The 25726-nt window shown below is 46.2% G+C and overlaps 1 protein-coding gene across 2 annotated transcripts in view; it reads right to left on the reverse strand.

Annotated features, from left to right (window-relative positions):
* Window positions 1-19985, reverse strand: part of ESRP1 (epithelial splicing regulatory protein 1) — a 42385-nt gene extending 22400 nt beyond the window's left edge. The window contains exons 1-9 of one of the 2 annotated variants that reach the window (XM_028736488.2): window positions 19329-19985; window positions 18234-18362; window positions 14438-14551; window positions 10837-10951; window positions 5335-5433; window positions 4204-4258; window positions 3272-3382; window positions 1746-1878; window positions 1614-1656 (exon numbers count right to left, since the gene is read on the reverse strand). In XM_028736488.2, the coding sequence (XP_028592321.2) occupies window positions 1614-1656; window positions 1746-1878; window positions 3272-3382; window positions 4204-4258; window positions 5335-5433; window positions 10837-10951; window positions 14438-14551; window positions 18234-18362; window positions 19329-19460 (931 nt within the window). In that variant the 5' untranslated portion in view covers window positions 19461-19985. The remainder of the gene's footprint in view (window positions 1-1613; window positions 1657-1745; window positions 1879-3271; window positions 3383-4203; window positions 4259-5334; window positions 5434-10836; window positions 10952-14437; window positions 14552-18233; window positions 18363-19328) is intronic. The other variant, XM_028736489.2, reaches the window with a different exon arrangement.
* Window positions 19986-25726: the final 5741 nt, after the last annotated feature.

Raw genomic sequence — 25726 nt, forward strand, 5'->3', positions numbered from 1 at the left:
TGATCGGGGTTCCAAATTACGCAGGGAGCTTAGAAAAAGTACAGTCAGAGTTGCATGACAGTGGCAGGGCTAGGAGAGCTTGCGGCACAGCCGCTTCATACTTTCAACTGAATAGTTCTGCATTAAGGCCCAGTTCATACATTAATGTTATACAATGCAAGTCCCATCTACACTGCACTGGTAGCGTCTGAATAGCTGAGACCTTCGTGGCTGCTCTCTCCACACCCAATTTTATGCCAGTCTATTATTATTTTAAATAATAATATACCGCCCTTCATCTGAAGATTAAAGAGTGATTTACAGCATGTAAACAGAAAATACTTAACAAAACAACAAGCAAGCAATAATTCCCCACAATACCCCCCCCATAAACCCACACAGAAACAGTGGTACCTTGGGTTACAAACTTAATTCGTTCCGGAGGTCCGTTGTTAACCCGCAACCGTTCTTAACCTAAGGTGCACTTTCATTAATGGGGCCTCCTGCTGCCACCGGCGCGCGATTTCCGTTCTCATCCTGGGGCAAAGTTCTCAACCCGAGGTACTACTTAACGGAGTTTGTAACCCAAAGTGTTTGTAAGCCGAGGTACCACAGTATTATGTTGGCCAGTGTGCCAAAAGTGCCCCATTCTTTTTGAAGCCACATTACTATAGGTAAAATGGTAAAGGATCCCTGGATGGTTAAGTCCAGTCAAAGGTGACTATGGGGTTGCGGTGCTCATCTTGCTTTCAGGCCGAGGGAGCCGGTGTTTGTCCACAGACAGCTTTCCGGGTCATGTGGCCAGCCTGACTAAACCGCTTCGGGTGCAACGGAACACCTTGATGGAAACCAGAGCACATGGAAACGCCATTTACCTTCCTGCCGCAGTGGTACCTATTTATCTACTCATGCTGGTATGCCTTTGAATTGCTAGATTGGCAGGAACTGGGACAGAGTGACGGGAGCTCACCTCGTCACGCGGATTTGAACCACTGACCTTACAATCGGCAAGCCCAAGAGGCTCGATGGTTTAGACCACAGAGCCACCGCGGCCCTGGAACATTACCTTACTGCACATTCTCAAAATATGACTGGTGCCCTCTGGATCAGTGCCAAGTTATATAAAATGCACCTCCTTGTACCTCCAAAGAGAGAATACCTGATCTGAGGGGGGCAGGGAGGCTGTCCCTCAGACCACTCTGGAAGCTTAATGGCAGAGGGATTTGGCTGGATAGACAAAACGTTCAGCTCCATAGGACAGTTTCATTTGACCATGTAATAACATGCTAGGTAGCCCGTGTGACATAGCAGTTGGGAGTGTAAGACCAGGGAGACCAGGGTTCAAATTCCTACTCAGCCATGCAGCTCACACCTTGAGCCAGTCACAGCCTCTCAGCCTAACACACCTCACAGGGTCGATGAGAGGATGACAACAAGGAGGGGGACAACCATGTATGCTACCTGGAGCTCCTTGGAGGAAAAGGTGGGATATAAATGCAATAAATAAGCAAAGCAAAAAACATTTATATACTGCTTTATATCATAAAATGTCAAAGCAGTGTACAGAATAGTAAATTCATACTTTAAAACCCTACCATAAAAAAACACCCACCACCAGATTAAAGAACAATTACCTCCAGCAATTTTCAAGAAGTCCTCCCCAGTCGCTTTGTACACCTGAGAAAGGGAAAGGGAAACGATTATGCCTGGAGAAGCCCTCCTCACCATTTAATCCAAACACCGATTTTGGAGCTTGAGCAACATACCTCAATGTACCGGTTCCCCATGTGATGCTTGTGTCTTTGCAACGCCAGATCTCGGTGTTCCTCACTGACAAACCTGACAAGAGCTTCTCCGTTCCTCCTGCCTTGGGCGTTGAGGCAAAGTGCGGCCCCTCCTCTAAAGAGTTAAGGCAGCAAACAGAGGCAGCCGTAAGCCACACAAAGCATTATGTCTCACCTTGCAAAACCAGCACTTACATAAATCAAAGGCAAGCAGCACTGGGTGTTCTTAGGTGCATTCACACCTCCCTTTTGAAAGCAGGAGTAGCTACTTGCATGTGAACCTCAGCAGCAAAGTCCTTCACTTCTGAAATGTTCCCACTACTGGCATTTTAAAAATACGCAGTATTTATTTATTTTTTAAGCACCCTTTTAATCAATAGTGTGCACTTTTAAAAAACCCTACCCTAAAAAGCAAGAAGGTTACATAATTGTATACAGACTGAGGATTCAGCTACTCACTCCTGCTATAGAAAAGGGGTTCTCTTACTGCAGAGTTTTTAAAAAATAATTAATTCAAGGAAGTACAGACAAGGATATTTTTTATTCATGCATATGAAATATGGGAATATGAAAGAGGATGTCTGAGAAGGGTCCGCCAAACATTCCTGCCAGCCCCACACCAGATGTCAGGTAAAGAGGTCTTTGCAAAGGAACAAACAGGAGGCTAAAGTGCTGTTCATTCAAACTGGCTCTGCAACAGACATTTTCACTCTCTGCACATAACTTTGCTCACAGCAAGCCCATCTGAAGTTGTCATCTGTTATGATAGAATCAAGTGACTGGCAACAGTTGGGCCACAGGTTCAGTGGGAGTAATAGCCCACCAACATCTGGAGGGCCATAAGTTGACCACCTTTCCATCCACGCCAATTTCAGATAGCCCAGAAAAAGACATTAAAGTCCATTTTTTCAAACAGAAAGCAAACTATTTTAGCTGTGGTTTTGCTGCGTTGTGATTGTATTTTACCTGGTTTTTAACTCAGCTGCTGGGCAACTCAGGAAATGAAAAAAAAGTAGGATAAAGGATCCACAAATGCACTCACTGGCAAGTGCATCTTTTCTTCTGGCAAAAACAGGGGATGAAGGAGAGCCCCTGCCTTTCACCTAGGCCCAGGGAGGCTCTGTTCCTTCACTGAGCCTTGGAGACATTTCAAAAGCCATGAGTTTCCCCACTGCTTCCTGAGTGCCAAAGGCAGCTGTGCAGAAGCTTTTGCCTGCCAGATGCTGCTGAACTACAACTCCCATTAACCTCAGCAAGCAAGTCCAGTCCCCACACTTGGTCTAAGGCTTAGGGCAAGGGAGGTAAATTTCCAGGCCTCTTTCTTAGCCATGAGCCAGGGAGCAGGGTCTCACCCCTACAATAGTTGCATTTAGCTTTCACTGTATTTAGCAGGGTCATGCCAAATACAAATTTCAGCTGGTCGCCAAGGGCAGCCAATACGCCAACTCCAGGGAACAGTTTGAGAACATGGCTGAAAATAACGAACGTTACTAAATGAGAGAACTAACTTGGCAATATTAAGGCCTTTGAAGAACCTAGCAATGTCCTGGTCCGATGACTGCCATGGTAAGCCTCTTGCTCGGATTATGGTGTTATCATCTACAAGTTCCATCTTGCTGCTGCAGATCAAGCAGAAGGATATATATTTAAATTTTGCCTATCATCATGAACCATGACCAGAGCCAAGGATATCTTCTATAGGCTCACACCCCACATTCTTCAACATGCTTTCGCAACAAGTCAGGGAGAGACTTATGCCCCCCCGCCCCCCCAAAAGAGAATCTCAACCAGTTTTGAAATTATGGGCCTGTCCTCCAATATGCTGTAATCTTCAAAAATGGAAGTAGAGAAAAAAACCAAGAGCCAATGTTGTCACCACTAGGCTGCAGATGTTTTGAATAGGCTATCTATGGCAGTCTTGTTGCTTTGTCTCTTTCCTACCTTATCATTTTTATATTGTAAGCTCCTTGCAGGTAGTGAAATGTATTTAAGGCTATGGGTTGTAGTAAAATAACATTTACTCAGAGTAGACCCACTAAAGTTAGCGACCATGCCTCATTTATGTCCCTTAATTTCAACTGACCTGCTTAGCTAGTCACTATTGATTAAGTCTTAATCTACCTCACAGGGTGGTTGCAAGGATAATACAGGAATAGAACAAAGTATGCTATCCTGTGCTCCTGGGAAGGAGAGCTGAGTTTAATTGTAATGATAATTTTTTAAAAAAATGCTGGGTCAGAACATTAGTCACAACGTTTTAGCTCTTAACCATAGTCACCCAGACACCACAGATCAGTTCACAAGCAAGATGCCTGGCAGTGGAGGTATGGATCCATTTCCCTGCCCCTAAAGTTACAGTATTCTAAGGAAAACAGCAGGCCAGATTCAAAATGGAAAGAAACTGTTGCTTTCCCACGTTACAAAAAGAGCATGCACTTACCAGGTCCCACTTTCAAATTTGTAGTTCACCCTTTCTGGATCCGAAAACGTGTGATCTACAAAACACAGCAGCATGAAGTTAGCGACATGTCTAGTCCCGGAGTAATATATACCTTCCAACATGTTGCCAAAGAAGGGGACAATTGTACACCTCGAAAAAGCACTGCTTGTATCAAGAACTGCTGCATGATTCCTCAAAGTCAACCCAACAATTACACATTGATGGGGCCTCTTCTCTACCAACCATACTAAGCCTGGAACTGCTTCTGAAGCTGGTGTGTTGGAGTGTCACTTGTGCACAGCGGGGTTACAGGGCTCTGTGTTTAGTCTCTGCCTCCAAAGTTGTGCAGCTCCTCTCAGTCCCTCACATGAGAATATTTAAAGCAGGGAGCATGTGTACCTGCAGGAAGTTTTCTCTGGGGTGAGGAGTAAAACACTAAAATATGATGAGCAGACTCATTCTCACAAAAATGGGAATCGTGTTTGCATATTTTGTCTTATCTGTTTGATTCCACAACATGCTAGAAACTTTCCCCTATTTTAAAAAGAAAGGAAGCTGAGAAAATGGAGATTATGGTCCACCCACCATGGATGACCATGGCAGGAAGTCTTATTATTTCTGTGTAGGTTCCTCATGTGATTTAGTACTCTCAGGCTGAGCATGTGATCTCCACAGCCTCTTTGCATCTGTGTTGTACTTTCATGTGACGAAAGTGGGCTATAGCAGAATCTGGGAGCTGTGTGGCCCTCCAGATTTTGCTGGACTCTAGCTCCCATCACGCCCATCCACTGGCCACACCGGCTGGGGCTGATGGGAGCTGGAGTCCACCAGCATCTTGAGAGCCACAGATTTCCTGCCACTGCACCACAATTTCCTTTTCATTCTGCTGATTTCTAAGTTCCTAAGCTGGCTTTCTGGAAGTCTAGTTCGAAACATTTAATCTTGCAACAGAACTGGCTCAGCAGCCTTTAGTACCTGGATAGTCAGTGGGGAAGGGAGGAAATTATGGCACACCTGAATATCCTAAATTTCTTTTAAAAAAAACAAGTCATCCCTGTCAATCAGACGCAAAGGACAAAGTGATGACAGATTTACCAGGAACAGGCAACCGGAAAAACAGAAACAGCTTACTGTATGGTTCTGAGATGAGTGTTAAAATGACGTTTCCCATGTCTTCCACCTGAGACGCTCCAAAATTCTGTGGAGAACTGCTCTTGTCAAGATTCAGATCTGAGCATTGGTGTTAAGTCAAGAACCTTAAAGCGGCAATTTAAACAGATTATGCTTCAGGGCCAGCTATCAACCTGTATTGATTCACTGTGGTGTTTGTCCCTAGGCCTGTTCTCTCATATCCTCCACATCTAGGTATCGGCCCACCCACCATACCATTAAAAGAGTAATTAGAAACGTAAGAGCTGGAAATGTACAAAAGGAAAATATTCGCAATCTTGATGAGATCTGACGCACAATATAAAATTTTAAAGCTTCAAATGTGTTTCCTCTGATCTTGGAATGATGAAGTTAATCACTAAAGCCATAAATCTATTACAGTAACGAAACAGGTATTATGCTTAACGTAAGAAAAAGCCTGCTAGATCAAGCTAATGGCTAATCTAGCCCAGCATCCTGTTCTCAGTGGCCAACCAATGTGTGTGGGAAACCAGCGATCAGAACGTGAGCACAAATGTACTCTCCCCTCACCTGGTTTCCAGCAACTGGTATTTGAAAGCACTGCTGTCTCCAGCTGTGGAGGTTAGAGCACAGCTATCCTGGCTAGTAGCCATTGACTGCCCTGTGCTCCACAAATTTGTCTAACCCTCTTTTGAATTCATCCAAGTCGGTGGCCATCATTACCTCCTGGGGGAGTGAGTTCCATAGTTTGACTATGTGCTGTGTGGAGAACTACTTCATTAAAGGTAAAAGGTAAAGGACCCCTGGATGGTTAAGTTCAGTCAAAGACGTCTTTGGGGTGCGGCGCTCATCTCACTTTCAGGCCAAGGGAGCTGGCCTTTGTCCACAGACAGCTTTCCGGGTCATGTGGCCAGCATGACTAAACCAATTCGGGCGCAATGGAATACTGTGACAGAAACCAGAGCGCATGGAAACACCGCTTACCTTCCCGCTGTAGCACTACCTATTTATCTACTTGCATTGGCATGCTTACGAATTGCTAGGTTGGCAGGAGCTGGGAATCGCAGGGAATCGAACTGCTGACCTTCCGATCAGCAAGCCCAAGAGGCTCAGTGGTTTAGACCACAGCACCACCCGCGTCCCTACTACTTCATTAGTCATTGTAATCAATATATATCTCTATGTATCACACACACACACAAAATATGAAAAGTAATTTTTGTATATGATCATATATATTGGAACTAAGTATATCCATTACACTCCTTATGCTGCAGATTTATTTTTATAAAACAGATTGTCAAACACAAAATGAGACTCTTTGCTTCTGCAGCACTGCAAGCCTCTGCATGAAAGCATTTGCATGAGAAATATTTCTTTTCCTACATAAAATGGTTTCATTCCCAGTTAGTCACAATTAATGGCTCTGCCATTGCCATGCTGAATTATTAGTTCTGGCCATTGATCTGCACATCGTCATTAGACTTTTTCCTCTTTGATACTCTGACAGATTAGCATTTTGTTTTTACAGTAGCCCCCTCCTGCTCCTGTAGACTACCAACCACAGCATTTCTTCCATTTTATACGATTCCTCAAATTGTCAGTGTAACATTGGTTGAAATTGAATCAGACATGCTTGATGAAGTCAGAGTCTAGACTCTTAACAGATCTATGACTAGCATTTATCCTTTCCCACAAACCATTAACATCTCGAGGCCAATGAAAAATGTTCGGGGTGGGGTGGGGGGAGAACCCAACACAACACTCCTAGCAGTGTTCAAAACTCCCATTGTTCTAGGTGCATCTGGTGACAGGGAATTTCATTAGTGCAAGCGGTTTCTGAGCTCTGGGCGCAGTACTGCGCCTAAGATTTCAGATTAAAACTGCAGAGTAGAAGGAAAGGAGAACCTTTTTCTGCCTCCCCACTTCCAGCTACTCTGAAGACTGGAGAAGAGACCCTATTAAGAATACAGTTGACCATCTGGTTATGGATTTGATTTGTTCTGGGGGTCTGTGCATGTGGCGAAACCCGGAAGAATATACTTCCGGGTTTGCCGCGCTCGTAACTTGAAAGTTACGTATCCAGAGTGGTATGTAACCAGAGGGTCCACTGTATTAGGGGGTTGGGCAGGGGAAGGAATGCACCATGTGAAAAATGAACATAATATTTTAGGGGCAGTTCATTCATTTTCAGCTTTGTATTCTTCTTATAAAAAAGTGTGCCTAGACATTCCATTGCTGCGTCCATAAACTAGGTTTAAGGTGACATTTAGCTCCTAGCTTTCATGTCTGTTTCCAAGACTGCCTCCTAGGGCTGTACCACTTCAGAAGACAGGAGGAGGCATCTCCCTGAATGCTCCCCATGAGAGAGAACCTCTTTGCAAATGGAAGAGAAGCCGAGAGAGAGAGAGAGAGAGAGAGAGAGAGAGAGAGAGAGAGAGAGAGACTTCTGCCTGGGCTTTTACCTGATGCACTAGCTATTCATGCACAAGATGTTTGTACTGCAGAGCAGCAGACTGCTTAATAGCAGAGGCAAAAATGACTAGAGGAAGAGGGGTGTGTTTGTCAGTCCCACTCCCAGCAGTGGTGGGGTGTGCTGCACCTCCTGCCTTCCTTGCAATTGGGAACCTTCGTAAGACTAAATATGCAAAGGTTAGGAGAATGCGAGATGCACTTGGCAAAATTAGGATTTGGTGCGATACACATTCCCCAGTCTCTCTACACTTCTGCCCTCCTGTGTTCAAGCCTACACATCATGCAGCACAAGTGCTGGTTCACCTCCCATAGCTACTTCAAATTGCTTTTCAGAACACCATTCCGATAACTTGAGAGCCAGCATGGTATAGTACTTAGGCTCTTGCCAAACTATGAGGCTCACTGGGTGGCCTTGGCTCAGTCGCTGCCTCTCAGCCTCATTTGCCTCACAGAGGTTGTTGTGAAGATTATGATGGTTGATGAGGGGGATGAACCATCTATGCTACCCTGAGCTCCTTGGGGAAACAGTGAGATATAAATGCAATAAATAAATAATCAAATAATTTTCCTGTACAGTACAGTGGTACCTTGGTTTGCATACGTCTTGGTCTGCATATGTTTTGGATTACAAACACGTCAAGCCCGGAAGTGTGTGTCCTGGTTTGCAACCTTTTTTTGGATTACAAACAATTTTTTTTTTTGGTGAAAGTGCACCTTGGGTTACAACCTGTTTTGGTTTACAAACGGACCTCCGGAACGGATTATGGTTGTAAACCAAGGTACCACTGTATAGGGAAGTTTTTATATCTGTTGGAAGCTGCCCAGAGTGGCTGGGGCAACCCGGTCGGATGGGTGGGGTACGAATAATAAAATTATCACCATCATCTTGTATAATTTTACATTCCAACTAAAGGCTACTACCGCAGCCTGTTTCCTAAGTGGCACAGTGCTGGGAGGATGAAACTATTTCCTTCAAACATTTGAATGGAATTTCAAAAGCCTTGACCCAAACAAGTGATGTGGGCATTTCGAGTTGCAAGTATACTCATATTGGCCATGTAATGATTTCTGCATGTCTGACTGTTAAGGGAACAGCAGAATGTATCCTCCGAAGGCACATGATTTATGGGCAGCCATGCAAGCCTGATTCACTCCACCCTTGAGGCATCTGCAACCAGAAACTAGCTGAGCGAGCTTTGCAAGTGGAGAACGGCGATGAACTGAAGCAGGGGCAGGGAAGGCAAGCAGATAGCTGTAAAACACAGGGCCACTTTAGGATCCAAGTTGGAACAGTCAGTTCCCTAGCTCGTTGGTCAGCGTGGTGGGAAGATCTCACACCGAAGAACTAGGCTGATAAACCCACAAGTCGATGCCTTATCATTTATGGCTACATAACATGATGGGCAACTAAGGCTGGCACATGAGTTGTAATGGACCAAGGGAACTTGAGTCAGCAAGGTGATGCTGCAGCACAAAAAGCCAATGTCGTATCTTAACAGGAGCATTGCTGCCAATACACTAGAAAGGAAAAGGAGAAAAGAGGCAGAGAGATAGTAACTGGTCCAAAGTCAACCAAGTGGGCTTCATGGCTGAGTGGGGATTTGAACCCTGATCTCCCAAGTCCTAGTCCAGCACTCTAACCACTACACCACAGTGGCTCGGATACATGGGCCTCATTCAGTAGTAGATGGCCTGGCGGTGGTGGTGCAGCAGCAGCAGTGTACCTGACCTCCTACCAGCTGACTGGCTCTGCCACAGCATAGGCACCACACTGACCTTCCCACCACCTCGTCCCGGCCTCCTGGTAAGCAGCACCAGCAGGTGAGCACTGCCTCCCCAAACCGCCACCTGCCATTGGCCCCTTTGTTAAGTTACTTTTACAACCGATTAAAAAGCTTCAGTTTGGGTTGTGTGGTGCGCATGATACCAAACCTCTGCATGAGTCTGACAGAAAGGCTAGTTACGCCTCCCACTCAAAAGATACAGCAGATGGCAAAGCAAGAGAGACTTTGGAGGGTTGGATTAGATGTCCCATGGCTGACGCATGTTAAGCCCAACGTTTCCTTTTTTAAAAGAAAAAATGAAAAGCAGCTGCAGGTGGCTGAATCAGAAACTGAAACCCCCCCCTCTGATTTTTTTCCAGCTCAAAATGTGCTCTCCTCATTTGCTTTCCCCCTTTACAGTCGAAATTTCACAGTGAGGTAACCAAAGAAGATTTAACAATAGCATGATCCCTTATCCCCAACTCATGCTGGCTGGGGATGAAATTCAGAGGTTCCAAATCCCCAGGGCAGTGGAACCTAAAGAACCAATCTTCACAGGGCAGGGGTAGTCAACCTGTGGCCCTCTAGATCAGTGTTTCCCAACCTTGGGCCTCCAGCTGTTTTTGAACTACAATTCCCATCATCCCTGACAACTGGTCTTGCTAGCTAGGGATGATGGGAGTTGTAGTCCAAAAACAGCTGGAGGCCCAAGGTTGGGAAACACTGCAGATGTTGCTGGACTCTAACTCAGGTAGAGAAGTCCACAGAGCAACCAAGCAGCATAACGTTGTGCTTGCAATAGTGGTGTAATTAAGAACACTACTGTGGAGAAACCCAAGAACAGTCCCCCTTCCTCCCCTCAGTCCCAGCCCCAATGGTTGATAGGGGTCTGATTAAGCTCTGCAACTAATCACAATACACCCTGCCAGGCAGAATTGTGTGCAAATAACACAAAAGCCGGGAGAGAGAATCTGCTCTAACTTCCAAGGGTAAACTTTGGAACTGATAGAGTAGAGGGGTACCTGTGCCAAGTCTGTTGCAGCAAACAAGATGTGGTCTTGTAGCAAAAATCTAACATCAGAAATTGCAACATTCAAGAACCAGAGAGTGTTTCTGCCTCCAAGGACACTCTGACTGGTCTTAAAGAGGAGAACCTTGAAGAAAGGAGCTTCAAAGGCAAGCTGAAGTGAATCACAATTCTTCCAGACGCTCTAAAGATTAAACTTGCACTGCTCTTAGCACTTCATTCATTTTAAAAGGATACATTCCGCCATGGCTTTAGCATCTAATTTGTCGATTTCAGGTGAGCCAGGGCAACATTTCTTGAATTCCTTCCGCAGATCAAAAAATGAGTAGAAACATTCAGACAACAAGATGTTCTGCAAAAATGACATGTTAGTTCTAGTAAGTCAAGGTGTGTAGCTTGTACACTATCAGGTTGAAAGTATGCTCAGTTAGCTTACAGGAAACCGTTTTGTAAGCTGCAAGTCAACTTTTTATCACTTACCGGTATCTAAGTTTCCCTTCTTGAGAGCGCACCCTCAGTGTCCTTTAATAAGAAATTGTGCCCCATTCACAATTACTCACAAAATGAAGACTAACAGAGCCAAGAAAGGTTTTGCAGAACCCATTTGAAAAGGCAAACACATCATCTCAGACTAAGGGCAGGATTCAACTAACAAGCCCCACTAGCAGAAGCCAGTGTAAGGGTCCCTGTTAAAAGAGTGGGGCTTCTTGCCTCACTCTGTACACACCCAAAAATGATGGGGGGATTAGGAGAACCCCCAGACTAGCATGCGGAGGGGAGGGAGGGGGTATTGTTCCACCTGGCAAGCTGAAAAGCTTGTGCACTGATGGAACAATTGCCATTGCATTATGCTGGACTCCTCCCATAGTTCTTCCAGGCCACTTTTATAGTCTTGTGCAAAAGAAAGAAGAAAAAACCACCACCCACACATTTCTTCAGTATTGTAAGCCAGGTATGAGGAACCTGTGGCTTTCCAGATGTTGCTGTTTTCCCATTAGCCCCAACAGCTGATCATGCTGAAGTTTGAGGCCAGCAAAATCTGGAGGATCAAAGGATCCCCGTTCTTGCAAGAAACTCCCCATCTTTTCCAATAAGCTCATCCCAACTTAAAACCACCTCTCTCAATTATATGCAGGGTTGAGCTCCCTGAGCCCTGGCTTGGCCTGGCTGCATAGCAGAGAGACATAGAGAAGTCTCTTCCACACAGCATTTTTTGTACCTGTGCATATATTGAAAGATGCAAGACTGGAAGAGCCTGCAATGCTCACGAGAAGAACTATGGACGAGCTACGCAGCTCATCCCAAATGAACGCCAGATTTCGCATCCACCCATTATTCTGTTATTTTATAAAAGTTTAAAGACTGCTCTAAGAATCAAATAAATAGTAGCGTCTCTGTTTCTCTCTCTCTCTCTCTCTCTCTCTCTCTCTCTCTCTCTCTCTCTCACACACACACACACACGTATGTACCATATATTGCTATGCTTCATATCAACTCAACCCCAAAGGCTTTTTGAGAAAGGACAAATGCATTGCAGCACTTTATATTTATGAATGGGGTTATTATTATTTTAGCTGCAATTGACACAGTTTAGAAACTTGGGCATGGCTAAAAAGCTTCATTCCCTCCCCCGCTCTGTTGGTGCATCACTAGAGCAATGTGATCCTATTATAGGGCAATACGCCTGAGGCACTGATTTACCTAGCGGAGGGTGGGCTGAAGTGAAAAGTAAAAAAAAAAAAGAGGCATACTTCTGTGGCAGATTGATTTCTGTTTTGCCTCTGCTTCAAGCTTCACAGCTGATGAAAACTGTGGGGCTCTCCAGGTGGTGCTGAACTCCAGACTGCCCACCCAACTACTAAGAGAATATGTATTCTCTTTATAATGGATTGAAAGATGAGTTTACTGGTGTTCTTCCTTATTTTTGAAAGGAACAACGAAAAACCCAACAAGACTCAAATCGCCCATGTATTTTTGCCACTGTAACATTAGCGGCAATAGGAACCCTTGGAAAGCACAGATTGTTCACGACCAGAATTTCAAGATCTACAACAACGTGATCTGAAAGGTGCGGAGCACAGATTTAATCTCTTTGAAAAGATGACTGATAGATTAAGCAGCAAAACACATCAGCTACAGCCAAAGTAAAAATTGCTTCACATGTGATTTTTACTGGCACTGCTGTCACATGCGCTGGAAATCTACATGCAGTGTACCTGCGATGTAGTACATACGCAATGCTGCATACGTATATTTCTTATACAGAAGCAGCATAAATTCCAAGCAAGCATTGCTTGGGAAGGAAGATCGACCACTGCATTACTGGTAATATTTATACACGTTTTATCTCAATGGATTTCAAGGTAATTTACAAAAAGTAAGACACAAAGCAAAACAAAATAGATAATATAAGGAAACAAGCAGTAGATATAGGCAGGCAGTAGTTGTCAAGTTTTAAAATATTTAAGTCATCAGAAATAAAATGTTTTTGTCTGGCACCTACAAGTAAACAAGGTTGGGAACAGACATACCCCCCTGGAAAGGTACCAACTGGGGTACCAAAAATAGGCCACCTCCCTCGATGAAGCAATTCTCCCTTGTGATAAAAGTAGCATTTGAAGAAGGGCATCAGAAGATGAACTTAAAATGCAGGCGGGTTGATTCGGAGTAGGCATCATCAAGCACATGGGTCCCAAGTTGTTCGGTACTTTAAAGGTTACTCTGCAATGGGCCTGGAAGCAGACACTAGCCAGCAAAGTGTAGTTGTTTTTAAGACTGGCAATATATGGCCTCGGCCCAGTATACCTGAAGGAGCGTCTCCACCCCCATCGTTCTGCCCGGACGCTGAGGTCCAGCGCCGAGGGCCTTCTGGCGGTTCCCTCATTGCGAGAAGCAAAGCTACAGGGAACCAGGCAGAGGGCCTTTTCGGTAGTGGCGCCTGCCCTGTGGAATGCCCTCCCATCAGATGTCAAAACGATAAACTACCTGACATTCAGAAGACATCTTAAGGCAGCCCTGTTCAGGGAAGTTTTTAATGTATGATATTTTAGTGGGGTTTTTGGTTTCTATGGAAGCCGCCCAGAGTGGCTGGGGAAACCCAGCCAGATGGGCGGGGTACAAATAATAAATTATTATTATTATTATTATATGATCCAAGTCTGCAATGCCAGCGATAACGTAAATGAAACATGCAAACCATTTTCAGAGAGAAGATCCAAGTAGAGTACACTGCATTTTTGCAAACATGATCCTACCAGAGTAGATGATCAAGGCCAGATAAAACTTGGTGGGATTTCCAACCAAGGATTAGGTCCAAGCCAAAATGAATATTCTTATACGCAACCTGATCCTATGCATACTTTATTCAGATGTAAATCCCACTGAATGCAATGAGTCTTAATCAAAGTTAAGTGTACATAGGTTAAGTGCATTTAGGATTTAAATACTGTTTATGGCAGCAAGATCTGGGAACACTTGCAACCATGCTATCTAACAATCAATTTTGCTTTGAAAATGCAATTGTGCTCAACATTAAAATTCATGTTGGGTCATTATACTACTCAATAGAAATTACAGGCAAGAACTGCAGTTAGTATGTAACAGAAATATGTAAAGAATGAATACTTAGTAATGTAACTTTCTTCTTCAAAAAAGAACAAGACTGCACTGTGAAAAACAAACCATTTTCTTCTTTTACACATCCCCGTACATCAGTGATTTCAGAAAACGGGAAATGTGACAAGAAATACTTCATTTTAAGCAAAACTATGTGCAATAGATTCATGCATATCCTGATTGTCAGAAGGGGTCAGAATTAATTAAATCTTAGTCTTCTTACCTTTTTGGAAGCTTCGGGATGAAGAACTTGCCTGAGATGAAGCTGCCCATCTGTGCAGAGACAGAACGAGGTACCTACACCAATATTTAGTTCATTGCTCACAGACTGGTTAAACTAAAAGTTACAAGACACAAAAAGAAAAAGAAAAATCCACTTACAACCTGAAAGTACATTTTGCAATACTAGATAAATATTTTTTTATCAGTTATGCTTTCAGTAGGATTCACTACCTGCCCAAATCAGAGTGCTGCTTACATTACTTTGTATCCTGCTTTTCAATCACAAAGTCCCAGAAGTGGCTTTCAAACCAAAATATTATTCTTATTTATTTAACGAAATGTATATACCGCTTGATTGCATTAAAACCTCTAAATGGTTTACATGAAACATTAAAATTATCAACAAAACATTAATACATATTAATTTTTATACCACTTAATGCCAAAATAGGCTTCAGTTAAAAACATGTTAACAAATGCAAGAGGAATCACAAAAATGCACAACAGCAAACAACCATTCAAGAGATAGTGTAGGTACAGCAAAATTAATAAAGAATATTTGAACTTCAGCAGATTTAGGTGTATTTCAAGGTTGCAAGTTAGATAGATGTTAAGATATTTTTTGCACTGTGGATTTAGTTGCCCTTCCTCCAAAGAACTCTGAGCATAACACAGCATTGCTCCTTTTTACCCTCATAATAGCCTGTGATGTAGGATAGGCAAGAGTATGTGACTGGCCAAAGTCAAGCAGTGAGCTTTCTGTCTGAATGGCTAATGACTCCATTAATACAAACCACACACACAATTTCTACTGGAGAGGCAGGATTTTTTTTAATAGCATCTTGATCATACACAACCTTCAGCAAATCTTTACACAGGGTTGGCCCAAGTTACTTTGCTTCCTGAGGTGAATATGAACCTCATGTCATCCCCAGAATCTGAGCAGCTTAACCACTGGATCTTGGTTCAATCTGGCATTTGGACTAAATGCTCCACTACATTGCAGGGGGTTGGACTAAGATGACCCAGCACAAGGTAGACCACATGCTACACACACACACACACACACACACACACACACACACACAGTACTCCAACACCTCAGTGCCCCTCACTCACTGTCCAATTGACACCAGTGTGCTGCTTATTCAAGACAGCTGATGTACAGTCATGCCTCATGTTACGTTTGCTTCATGTTACGTTCTTTCAGGTTACGTCCCGCAGTGACCTTGAAGTACTGGAAAGGGTTACTTCCGGGTTTTGCTGCTCGCGCATGCACAGAAGTGCAAAATGACGTCACGTGCATGCACAGAAGCGGTGAATCACAACCCACATATGCGCAGATGTGCTGCTGTGGGTTGCGCTCTTTTCATGTTGCAAACGGGCCTCCAGAACGGATCCCGTTCACAACCAGAGGTATCACTGTAATGCAATGCATCAGTGCAGCAGCACCCATATGCATCACATGAAGAAAGCTGCAAGGAAAATCAGCATGTCTGTGACATATTGGAAGAAGGCAATTAAGTGAGACAGCCAGATCCGATCAATAACACGCAAGCACTGACCGTAAGAACTACCACCACTGGATCAGGCCAATGGCCCATCTACTCCAGCATCCTGTCGTCACAGTGGCCAACAGCATCTCTGTGGGAGGCCTGCAAGCAGGACATGAGCACAGCAGCACTCTGCCCACCTGCAGTTCCCAACAACCAGTATTCAGAGACATATTGCCTCTAACAGTGGAACCTCGGGATGCGAACGGGATCCGTTCCAGAGCCCCGTTCGCATCCAGAAGCAAACGTAACTAGCGATGGCAGGTCTGCGCACGCGTGCATCGCTTTTTGCCGCTTCTGCGCATGTGCGAGGCATCATTTTGAGCGTCTGCGCATGCGGCAAAACCCGGAAGTAACGTGCTCCGTTACTTCCGGGTTGCCGCAGAGCACAACTCGAACGTGCTCAACATGAAGCATATTCAAGCCGAGGTGTGACAATACAGTTATTGCTGCCAGCTCAGACGGTTGCAAATAGCTGCTTAATCATAAAATCATAGAATTGGAGGGGACCACAAGTGTCGTCTAGTCCAACCCCATGCAATGCAAGAATCTTTTTCCCAATGTGGGCTTCGAACCCATAACTCTTAAAGAGTCTCAAATGTCTACCAACTAAGCTATCCCAGCTGGCTCAAGAAGAATGGCCACTCCCCGCATCCCCAGCAATTGTTTCGAGGTAACTGCCTCACTCTGCCTCATGGTAGGATTAGCCCATCAGTAGGGTTTCATATCTCTCTAACAACACGATTTTAAAAAAGGTTCTTCATCCATTTTTTCCCCTTACAATACTTGCGCATCATTTATTCTATGATTCACTACAGACCCAAACACTTCTTAAAATCCACCAATAAGGGAAAATGTGCCCATTGTTCCACATGAGGGCATATCAATTTGTTTTGTAACTTGAGTTATTATTTAACCTCTTATCTGTTTTGGAAAGACCTTGTAGGCAGTTGTATGCTTGCAGTTCCCTCCTCGTTAGAGAAAGGTAAAAAGGTAAAGGGACCCCTGAAACTTAAGTCCAGTTGCAAACTCTGGGGTTGCGGCGCTCATCTCCCTTTACTGGCTGAGGGAGCCAGCATTTGTCCGCAGACAGCTTTTCCAGGTCATGTGGCCAGCATGACTAACCTGCTTCTGGCAAAACCAGAGTAGTGCAGGGAAACGCCGTTTACCTTCCCACCAGAGCGGTACCTATTTATCTACTTGCGATGTGTGCTTTTGAACTGCTAGGTTGGCAGAAGCTGGGACCGAGCAACGGGAGCTCCTCTGACCTTCCGATCGGCAAGCCCTAGGTTCAGTGGTTTAACCCACAGCGCCACCTTCTGATCGGCAAGCCCTAGGTTCAGTGGTTTAGACCACAGTGCCACCCGCGCCCCTAGAGAAAGGTGCAATTGCTCAATTATCAGTTAGCTAGCTGGGGGGGGGGGGGGGTGTTTAATATATTTGCTAGTCAGTTGTGGCCTCCACCAGCTTGTGTGGAAGTGACTAGTAGTGACCAGCAACTTTAGAGAGATCTAATTTACTGCACCCACTCTTCAGGTCTTTCCTCTACTCAACTCCAAAAACAAAACACAAACTTGTAGAATGACAGAATTGAGTAAACAAGGTGGAAAGGAAGTGTGCCAACTCTGAATTGGGTTTTTTCCTGGCCCAGCAGTAGGGAAATCACAGGGTCCTTCTTTTCAAGGCTGCCATTTCTAGCCACACTTATCTGGGAGTAAGTGTCACTGTGGGGCAGATGGGGACGGACCACAGCTCAGTGATAGAGCATCTGCCTTGCATGCAGGAAGTCCCAGGTTCAATCCCTGATGCCCCTAGGCAGGGCTGGAGAAAAGCTGCTACCTGAAAATCTGGAGAGCTGCTGCCAGTCTGAGTAGGCAATACTGAGCAAAATGGACACATGTTTTGGCTCCGAGCAAGGCAGATTTCTGTGTTCCTATTTTGAAGTGATGCCTCTACCGCAGCAACAGCCATCCTCCTGGCTTTACTTGCAAGCGCGCACGCAAATGTCAAGGCCATGGGAGCTTCGAAACACCAGAAAAGCAGTCTGAAGCCATCTCCTGTCTTCCTTAGGCACACGTGGGCGAGGAAGGTCGACTTTTTCCTGCTCCTTCTGCGGTGACTCAGCTTTCCCTCCCCTCCCAAAACAAGCCCAACCCATCCCTGGAGAGAAATGGAGCGTCGTCTTAGCACTTCTCCCCCTTTTAACCTGCATGCACCCGATTCCCACGACCCAGCCTAGCTTACCTGTCTCAGAGCTTGCTCCAGCTGCGGGGCGAGCGCCAGGCGGTCCTCGGCGAGGCCGGTTTCTTCTTTGCACTCGTCCGTCAGCTCCAAGTGATCGGGCCCGATCAACTCCTCATGCAGATTTCCCAACTCCATGGAATTAAGGGAGGGGTCGGGGAGAAGAGGGGGAAGGCAAAAGAGATAAATCCTTCCAACCCAAGGTCTCCCCTGCAGGCATTCCCAGATAAGACAGACCAAGCTGGTTGCTGGTAAACCGGATCTAACCTGGGCCAGCGCCGGGCTCTTTGACCCATCTAGGCCCAAGCCTCTGGAAGCCAAGGCCCTCGTTTCTTCGAGCGTTTGTTTACACTGCGGCCGCTTATCTGGGAGAGTAAGGAAGGGTTTACTTCCGAGTAGACACGTGCAGGCCGGTTCCGTCGGGTTTCTGAGTCACCCGGGGCGCGTGGGGCACAACTCGAGCCTTGCTTTCAAGCTCCTTGGCAGTCACTGGGACCACGCGGAGAGTTTACACGCGGCCCGGCCGAGATCCGAAGTCGGGGCTCGGAGCGTTCTGACGCCAGGCTGGCTCCAGCAGCACCGCTCCGGGCCTGAACAACCCCTCGAGCACACTCCTTAAGCCGGAAGGGTCTATTGGGACAGTCTAGTTTCTTTTCAAACACCTTTACGGTCAAAATCCATGCATATATATATATATATATATATATATATATATATATATATATATATATTATATATATATATATATATATATATATATATAAAATAAATATAACACCCCACTAACAACTCAAGAGGTAAATCCCACGGAATCTAATTGGATTTGCTCCCAAATAACCGTGCACTGGATGGGAGCTGGGCTGCGTTCACACATTTAAAGCACCCCCCCACACCCAAATAAAGGAATCCTGGGAACAGAAGTTTAAGGATGCTGGGAATTGTAGCTCGGTGAGAGGTGAACTGCAGTTCCCAATGGGATTTGGGGGGTATTAAATAGATGGTGTACACAACCTTAATTCCGACCCACCTCGGTTTTGCCGAGGGCACAAAAGTTCCTGCCCACACTTGCGTAGAAAACAAAAAAAGAAAGCGGAGTACCTTCTTATTGCTCAGATCTACCACCTTCCACAGCAGCTGGATCAACTCTCTCTCATCGGAGCCCAGCCGAGCCCCGTTGGCTCCGGCGGTGGTCCCGAACAGGATGACCAGGTAGCCCGGAGACGTCGTCATGCCGACGGGGATGAGCCCCACAGAGGGAGGGGCGGGAAGAAGGACCTTCACCAAACTTCGGGCAAAACCAGCCCAGCCAGCCCCCAACCCAGCCACCCCCCAAGCTGTCCTCCTCCTCCTCTCCTGTGCAGAGGAGCAATACTAGCCCCTTCCCAACCCTACACCTCCAGCCACCTCAGCTCTCCCTCAGTCCCTGCCCCGCACCTGCATTTAGGAGAGCGGGGGCGTGGGGGGAGGCGCCTGCCCCACGCGGCCTCTTTTTGTAGCTTAATTGCAACAGGAGCCAATTCCGCAGCGCAGGGCGGGCTACACCCCTGCGAGGCGCGCAAATGGCTGCGGGCCGGGGCTGTTTGGGGATGTGGCTGTACCTGCCCCTTCCTCCGCCCCACGTGGTGCAGGTGAGAGAGACACACCTGAGGGAGGCCGCCCATTGGCTTCTCTCCCCGCAAGGGACGTGGCAACCGGGCGGGGGGAGGAGGCGAGGGCGGGTCAGGGGAGCAGGCCGAGGGGCTTTAACCCAGGGACGGAGATTGCGCCCAGGGACACCTGCCTGGGACAAAGGCGCACGCCCTCGTGAGTGTGGAAGTCCCGGAAAAGGCTGGCCGGCTCACCTCCACAGCGGAGCCTTTTTATTCTTTCTTTGTATGGAGCTGCGAAATAAAGCAATAAAGTTCTGTGTTGGTTTTATGTATTTTACAAAGCTGAGAGTGCGGTGTAGTGGTGAGAGTGTTGGGCTAGGACTAGAGGGGTTATTGGTTTGCTTACCTTTATTGTGTATTTCGCATTCTCATTTTGTGAACCGGCCTGGGATCTTCTGATCATAAATTTAAAAAATATTATTAATAGGACCTGGGAAATAAAAGGGCATGAAGCTCATTGGGTCATCTTGGACCAGTCACTCTCAGCCTAACCGACCTCTCGGGGTTGTTCTGAAAATAAATTGGGGTGGAGAACTATGCCGCCTTGAGCGCCTTGGAGGAACGGTGGGATATAAATGCAAGTACTGTAGTAGTAGTAGTAGTCATTAGCAAAACATTAATAACAGTAATCCATCACGGGCATTGTTCAAAGCATTTCACGTGCGTTACCTGGTTGTGATCCTTCCAACAACCCTGACAGGTAGGTCAGCGTTCTTCCCCGTATAGAGGATGAGAGTGTTTGAAGGCTTGGGGGGCGGCGGCCTTGTTTAGGACTCACCTGGTGAGCTCATGGGAGAAGTAACACTTGAACCAGGGGCTTCCCTTTAACAAATGCACCAGCCACTAACTGTCTATGACTACTAGCCTACTAATAAAGGTTGTATTTGGCTGCAGTGCTATGTTCACTCATTTGGAAAGGAGCCCAGTGAGGCTTACTTCCAAGTAAACAGGCACAAGGTCAGGCTTCTTGTTTGGGTGCCAAGGATAACGGGAGGACACGCAGAACGGAACATACGGAGTAGTGTCAGAAAATGGAATCTGAAAGGATGGCAGAGATCGGCCAGACAGAGAAGAGGCGACCGCCCAGATTGGTGAGGATCCGGGAAACAATGTAGTCAAGTAACGTTAAAGGAGAATTGCCTCCAGATATATGAAGGGCTGTCGTGCAAAAAAGTTGGAGCAGAAGCTAGTTCCCTGTTGCTCCATAGCCGTTTTAAGGACGCAGGAAGCTGCCTTATACAGAGGCCAGTCCCGTTGACACTGACGGGCAGCATCTCAACAGGGGACATTTCCCAGTCCTACCCCGCGATACTGGGGATTTAACCGGGGACCTTCTGCACACAAAGGATGTGCTCTGCGTCCTCTGCGGCTATGGTTCCCCCTCCACCCACCCCGACAACAACAAAAAGATATGTACGGATCTATCCGTTTAGACATAAATATTCCTCCTTCCCACGATTAGACCCATTGGTCTGACCAATCCAGGTTTCATCTTCATAGAATCGTAGAGTTGGAAGCAACCCGAGAGTCATCTAGTCCAACCCCTTGCAATGCAGAAATCTCAGCTGGAGCATCCATGATAGATGGCTTATCCAACCTCTGCTTTAAAACCTCCCAAGGCGGAGAGTCTACAACCTCCCGAGGGAGACTGTTCCACTGTTGAACAGCTCTTACTGTCAGAAAGTGTTTTCCCTCCCGTATGTTCGGTCGGAATTTCCTTTCTTGAAACTTGAAGCCATGGGTTCCAGTCCTACCCTCCTGAAGATACTTGCAAATGGCTATCATCTCTCCTCTCAGCGCTCCTCGTAAGGCTTGGTTTTCATAACCTTGAAGGATATGATCTGTGCCCTCCCACCTGCTACTACTCCCCCCACCTTTGAAAAAAGTTTATGGGGAGGGGAATATTGCATTGCAGGGGGTTAGATTTGGTGACCCACGAGGTTCCTTACAACTCTGGAATTCTATGGTTCTTTTAACTCTGCCAGTAAGATGCCCTGCGCTCCGGGTTATGGAAAGACCGGTTCATCTCCGGGCATCAGCGGTGGGGAAAGGATCCATTCCTGGGTGCAGCGGGGAAACCAGCAGCTCCTTTCAGGATCATCTGGCCCGGTGCGCGCAAGATCTCTAGAACTTGGATCGCGCGCTCCCTCGCTCGGTGGATACTATAGCTCGCTGCCGCCCTAGGGTCAACCTGGGGTCCCTGGCTATGTTGGGCTGCAACTCCCACGCTCCCTAGGTAGCAATACCAGCGGGCAGGCTTGATGGGAGTCGTCCAACAACAGCTGGGGACCCAAAAGGACTTCCTAGAAGCCTGTATAGATTTTCAAGAAGCTGGAAATAGTTCCTCTGTGGCAGCCTTTGCAGCCCAAGAAACCGCCCACTGGGCCCGAAGCTGCGGAATAAACTATTGGAGATTAACAGCTGTCCCGTGGGTAGCGTTGGTTTCCTGCGGAGCGATTTGACAGGCTGCTAGCAGTTTGAAGAGTCCGCCATGGGTGCAGCTGCCTTCCCAAATCAAGTAGATAAATAAGAATACTACTTAACTAAAACTATAAATGATAGAAAGATTTTGACAGATGTTTTCCGAGTGCTTGAGGTCAAAAGAAAACAATTAAAAACAACTGTTGCGGAGACATTTCATTCCGAATCTGCTAGACAGAGAGGATGGAGACCATGGGGGTGAGAAACCGAATCGACTGGGACTGATGGACTGAGCAAATCTATAGCATACTTACCAGGAAGTAAACCTCAATAAGCTGCGCTCTTCACTAGAGGAAGGAAACTCCATTGATAGTAGCGGGACTGACTTCTGAGCAAGGAAGTGATTATTATTATTATTAATATTATTACAGTTACCGTAAATCCCTATTACCTCCAAATATTGGCGTACAATATTCTCCTCTACTCCTCACATCAACTATTCCCAAGTCACACATTGACATTCATGGCTACCTGCAGATTTGAACCCTGGTCTCCAAGGTTCCAATTCTCCGACCCCACTACAAGAGCCTTATGTTCACACCATTGGGAGCTACTTCCGAATTAAGCGTGGTTTCTTATTTTTATAGAAGGCTGGACAGTAACACCTTTCTCTGGGCGGCTTAATGAAGCACAAAATGACACAGTGCCCTAAAACAGATGACTGGCGCCGTCTGTCATGTATGATCCACTTGCGATTCCTGCATTGCAGGGGGTTGGACTAGATGACCTTTGGGATCCCTTCCCTATTCTTTGCTTCTGTGAAAAACAACCCCAAATCCTGAGCACTTGCAGTGCAATCCTACCCAAAGGTTAAGCCCCTTTGAGTTTAACGGGGTTTACTCCCAATAAAGTGGCCATAGGATTTCAGCCTTAGAATACCTACTATTGAACTGAATGCGGGTTTACAGTCCCATCCCATTGTGTGTGTTTGTTTGCTCAAAAGTCGCTTTGAGTCGCCGTGGCAAAAAAGCGACCAATAAATGTAATATTAATAATAGTTCCAGACGCTTATTCGGAAACAATGGAGAAGGGTCACATACAGGAGGGTTCCCAGGTTCAGTTCCCAACATCCCTAAGTAGATCTGGAGAAACCGTGGAGAAACCCTGTCAGTCTGGGCGCATCTCTAGATCGATCCATTGCTCTGACTCGGAATAAGGCAGCTTTTTTTGTTTCTAGGGAATGGCAAGGCGGAGACAAGTTAGACAACCAACTTGGCGTGGTAGGTCTCTTCCCACAGGATGATGGCACAAGAGCATTAATTTTTTTTGCGGAGTGCCTGAGATTTGCGCGCTACAGACTCACCAGCAGAGCGCAAAACAAAACCAGGAAAAGGCGAGGGCGGAGGAAGAGAGTATTTTGCGTGAGAATAGTCTTACCCCGCTGTGGCCTGTTTCAAGACAGGGTTGCTGGCTTATATATATTTCCTTTTCATGTTAATACGGAGCACATTGTCCTTTTTTTTGAAGGGGTGGTGGTGGTGGTGCGTGCTTTGGCCACTGATTTCAGACAGATGCCATTTTCATAGACCCTCACAGTGTGCTCTTTATTTTGGAGCGCTTTGGTGGCTCTCCTACTTGCTTATGCGATTTCCAGAAGAAAGGAGCCGCGAGTCGCGACCACCCGCCTTCCATGCCCATCCCATCCTGGTCCGATTTCACTTTTTAGCCCTTTTTCAGTTCCATCGTGCCGCCCTCCCGCTCTCTGCGGGAGAAGCAGCTGCTGCAAAGCCGTGCGCGCAGTTCCGGGCGGGCAGCTGCCTGCAGGAAGCAGTGCCCGAGCAGGAGCTTTGTGGCGCCGCCGGACTGGGCGATCAGGTTTGGGAGGAGGGAGCCGCCGCGCTCGGAATTAATTTGCTCAGTGTTTCCAGGACTCCCCGCCCTCTTTTTCAGGGCAAATGATTTCGCACCGTAAGCAACAATCGGAGACGCACACTAACACACGGAGGGAAAATATCGTCAATCATTCCAGACTGGCAATTCTTGCCTGTCTGCACACAGCGGCTACGGGCGAACTGTCTCTGCACCGGCTGCCATTCATAAAAAAATTACCAACATCTCTTCTCAATGGAACATTTTGAGTCTGCGCACTGCACTGCAGCTCGCTCGCCTGCGAGATTGTTGCGCGTGGGAGGCTGCTTCGGATTCGAAGAGCTCCTTCTTAGCCTCTGGCCAGAGTCGCCGTGCCAAAAGGGGGTGGCTGCGGGGAAGAGAGTCACAGAGCAATCTTATCTACTCAGAAGTGAGTCACAGGTATCCCTGTTGGGCCTCTGGGAGTTAGGGAGAATCCCGATGTAGCAATAGTTAGGGTATTTCTCTCCATTCTGATGTTATAGGGCTCCCAGCTCCCATCAGCCTCCGCCGACATGGCCAAGGTCAGGCATGAGTACGGTTTTGGATTAATGTTTCTGCCCCCAAAAGCACAAGATCTGTGATTTATACCGTTCAGTCCTCCGAGACTGATGTGGCCTGTGATTTAATGGTAGGTTTTTAGGGGTGGTGGTGGATGGTATGATAGTTTGTCAATAATAATAATAATAATGTGAATTCAAAAGGACACATTTTTAAAATCCTGGATCTGACTTTTACCAGATCTTCTACAAGTACAGGCTGGCTTATAAGCAGTATGGTTGTAAATAAATGTTTATCACATCATAGTTTGCCTGCGATGTGGCGCTCTTGTTATTGTCAACGTTCAATGGTTTGAGGATTATAGAATTACTTTCAGCAAGTCTACACACATTTAGAAGCACGTATCGCTGTTTACTCAGACACAAGTACAGTGGTACCTCGGGTTAAGTACTTAATTCGTTCCGGAGGTATGTACTTAACTTGAAACTGTTCTTAACCTGAAGCACCACTTTAGCTAATGGGGCCTCCTGCTGCCGCCGCGCCGCCGGAGCACGATTTCTGTTCTCATCCTGAAGCAAAGTTCTTAACCTGAAGCACTATTTCTGGGTTAGTGGAGTCTGTAACCTGAAGCGTATGTAACCCTGTGGTACCACTGTATGCACAGGAGCGTAGTTGGATCCTATGCAGGTTCAGTTGAAGCAATTCTCACTGTTTAAAGGAGCTTACTCCCAGGAGCGGATTCTATGCAACTTCATTTGACCCACCCCTGCAATTAAGTGGTATATACATTTTATGAAACAAATTTGTAGAGTAGAGCTGCTGAGCCTTTAATAATTGTGTGAAAGAGGGAATTTCAGCAGGTGTAGCAGCACAACAAGCCACACCTACTGAGATCCCCTCTAACACACAATTATTAAAGGTGCAGGAGTTTTGTTCCTCTTCACCCAACTTCCGCAGCTGGACGCCCTGTTTACTCGGAAGGCGCTCTCCCTGTACCAAATGCTTCTTACTCCCAAG

Source organism: Podarcis muralis, chromosome 8 (assembly GCF_964188315.1).
Source record: "Podarcis muralis chromosome 8, rPodMur119.hap1.1, whole genome shotgun sequence".
NCBI classification, from domain to species: Eukaryota; Metazoa; Chordata; class Lepidosauria; order Squamata; family Lacertidae; genus Podarcis; species Podarcis muralis.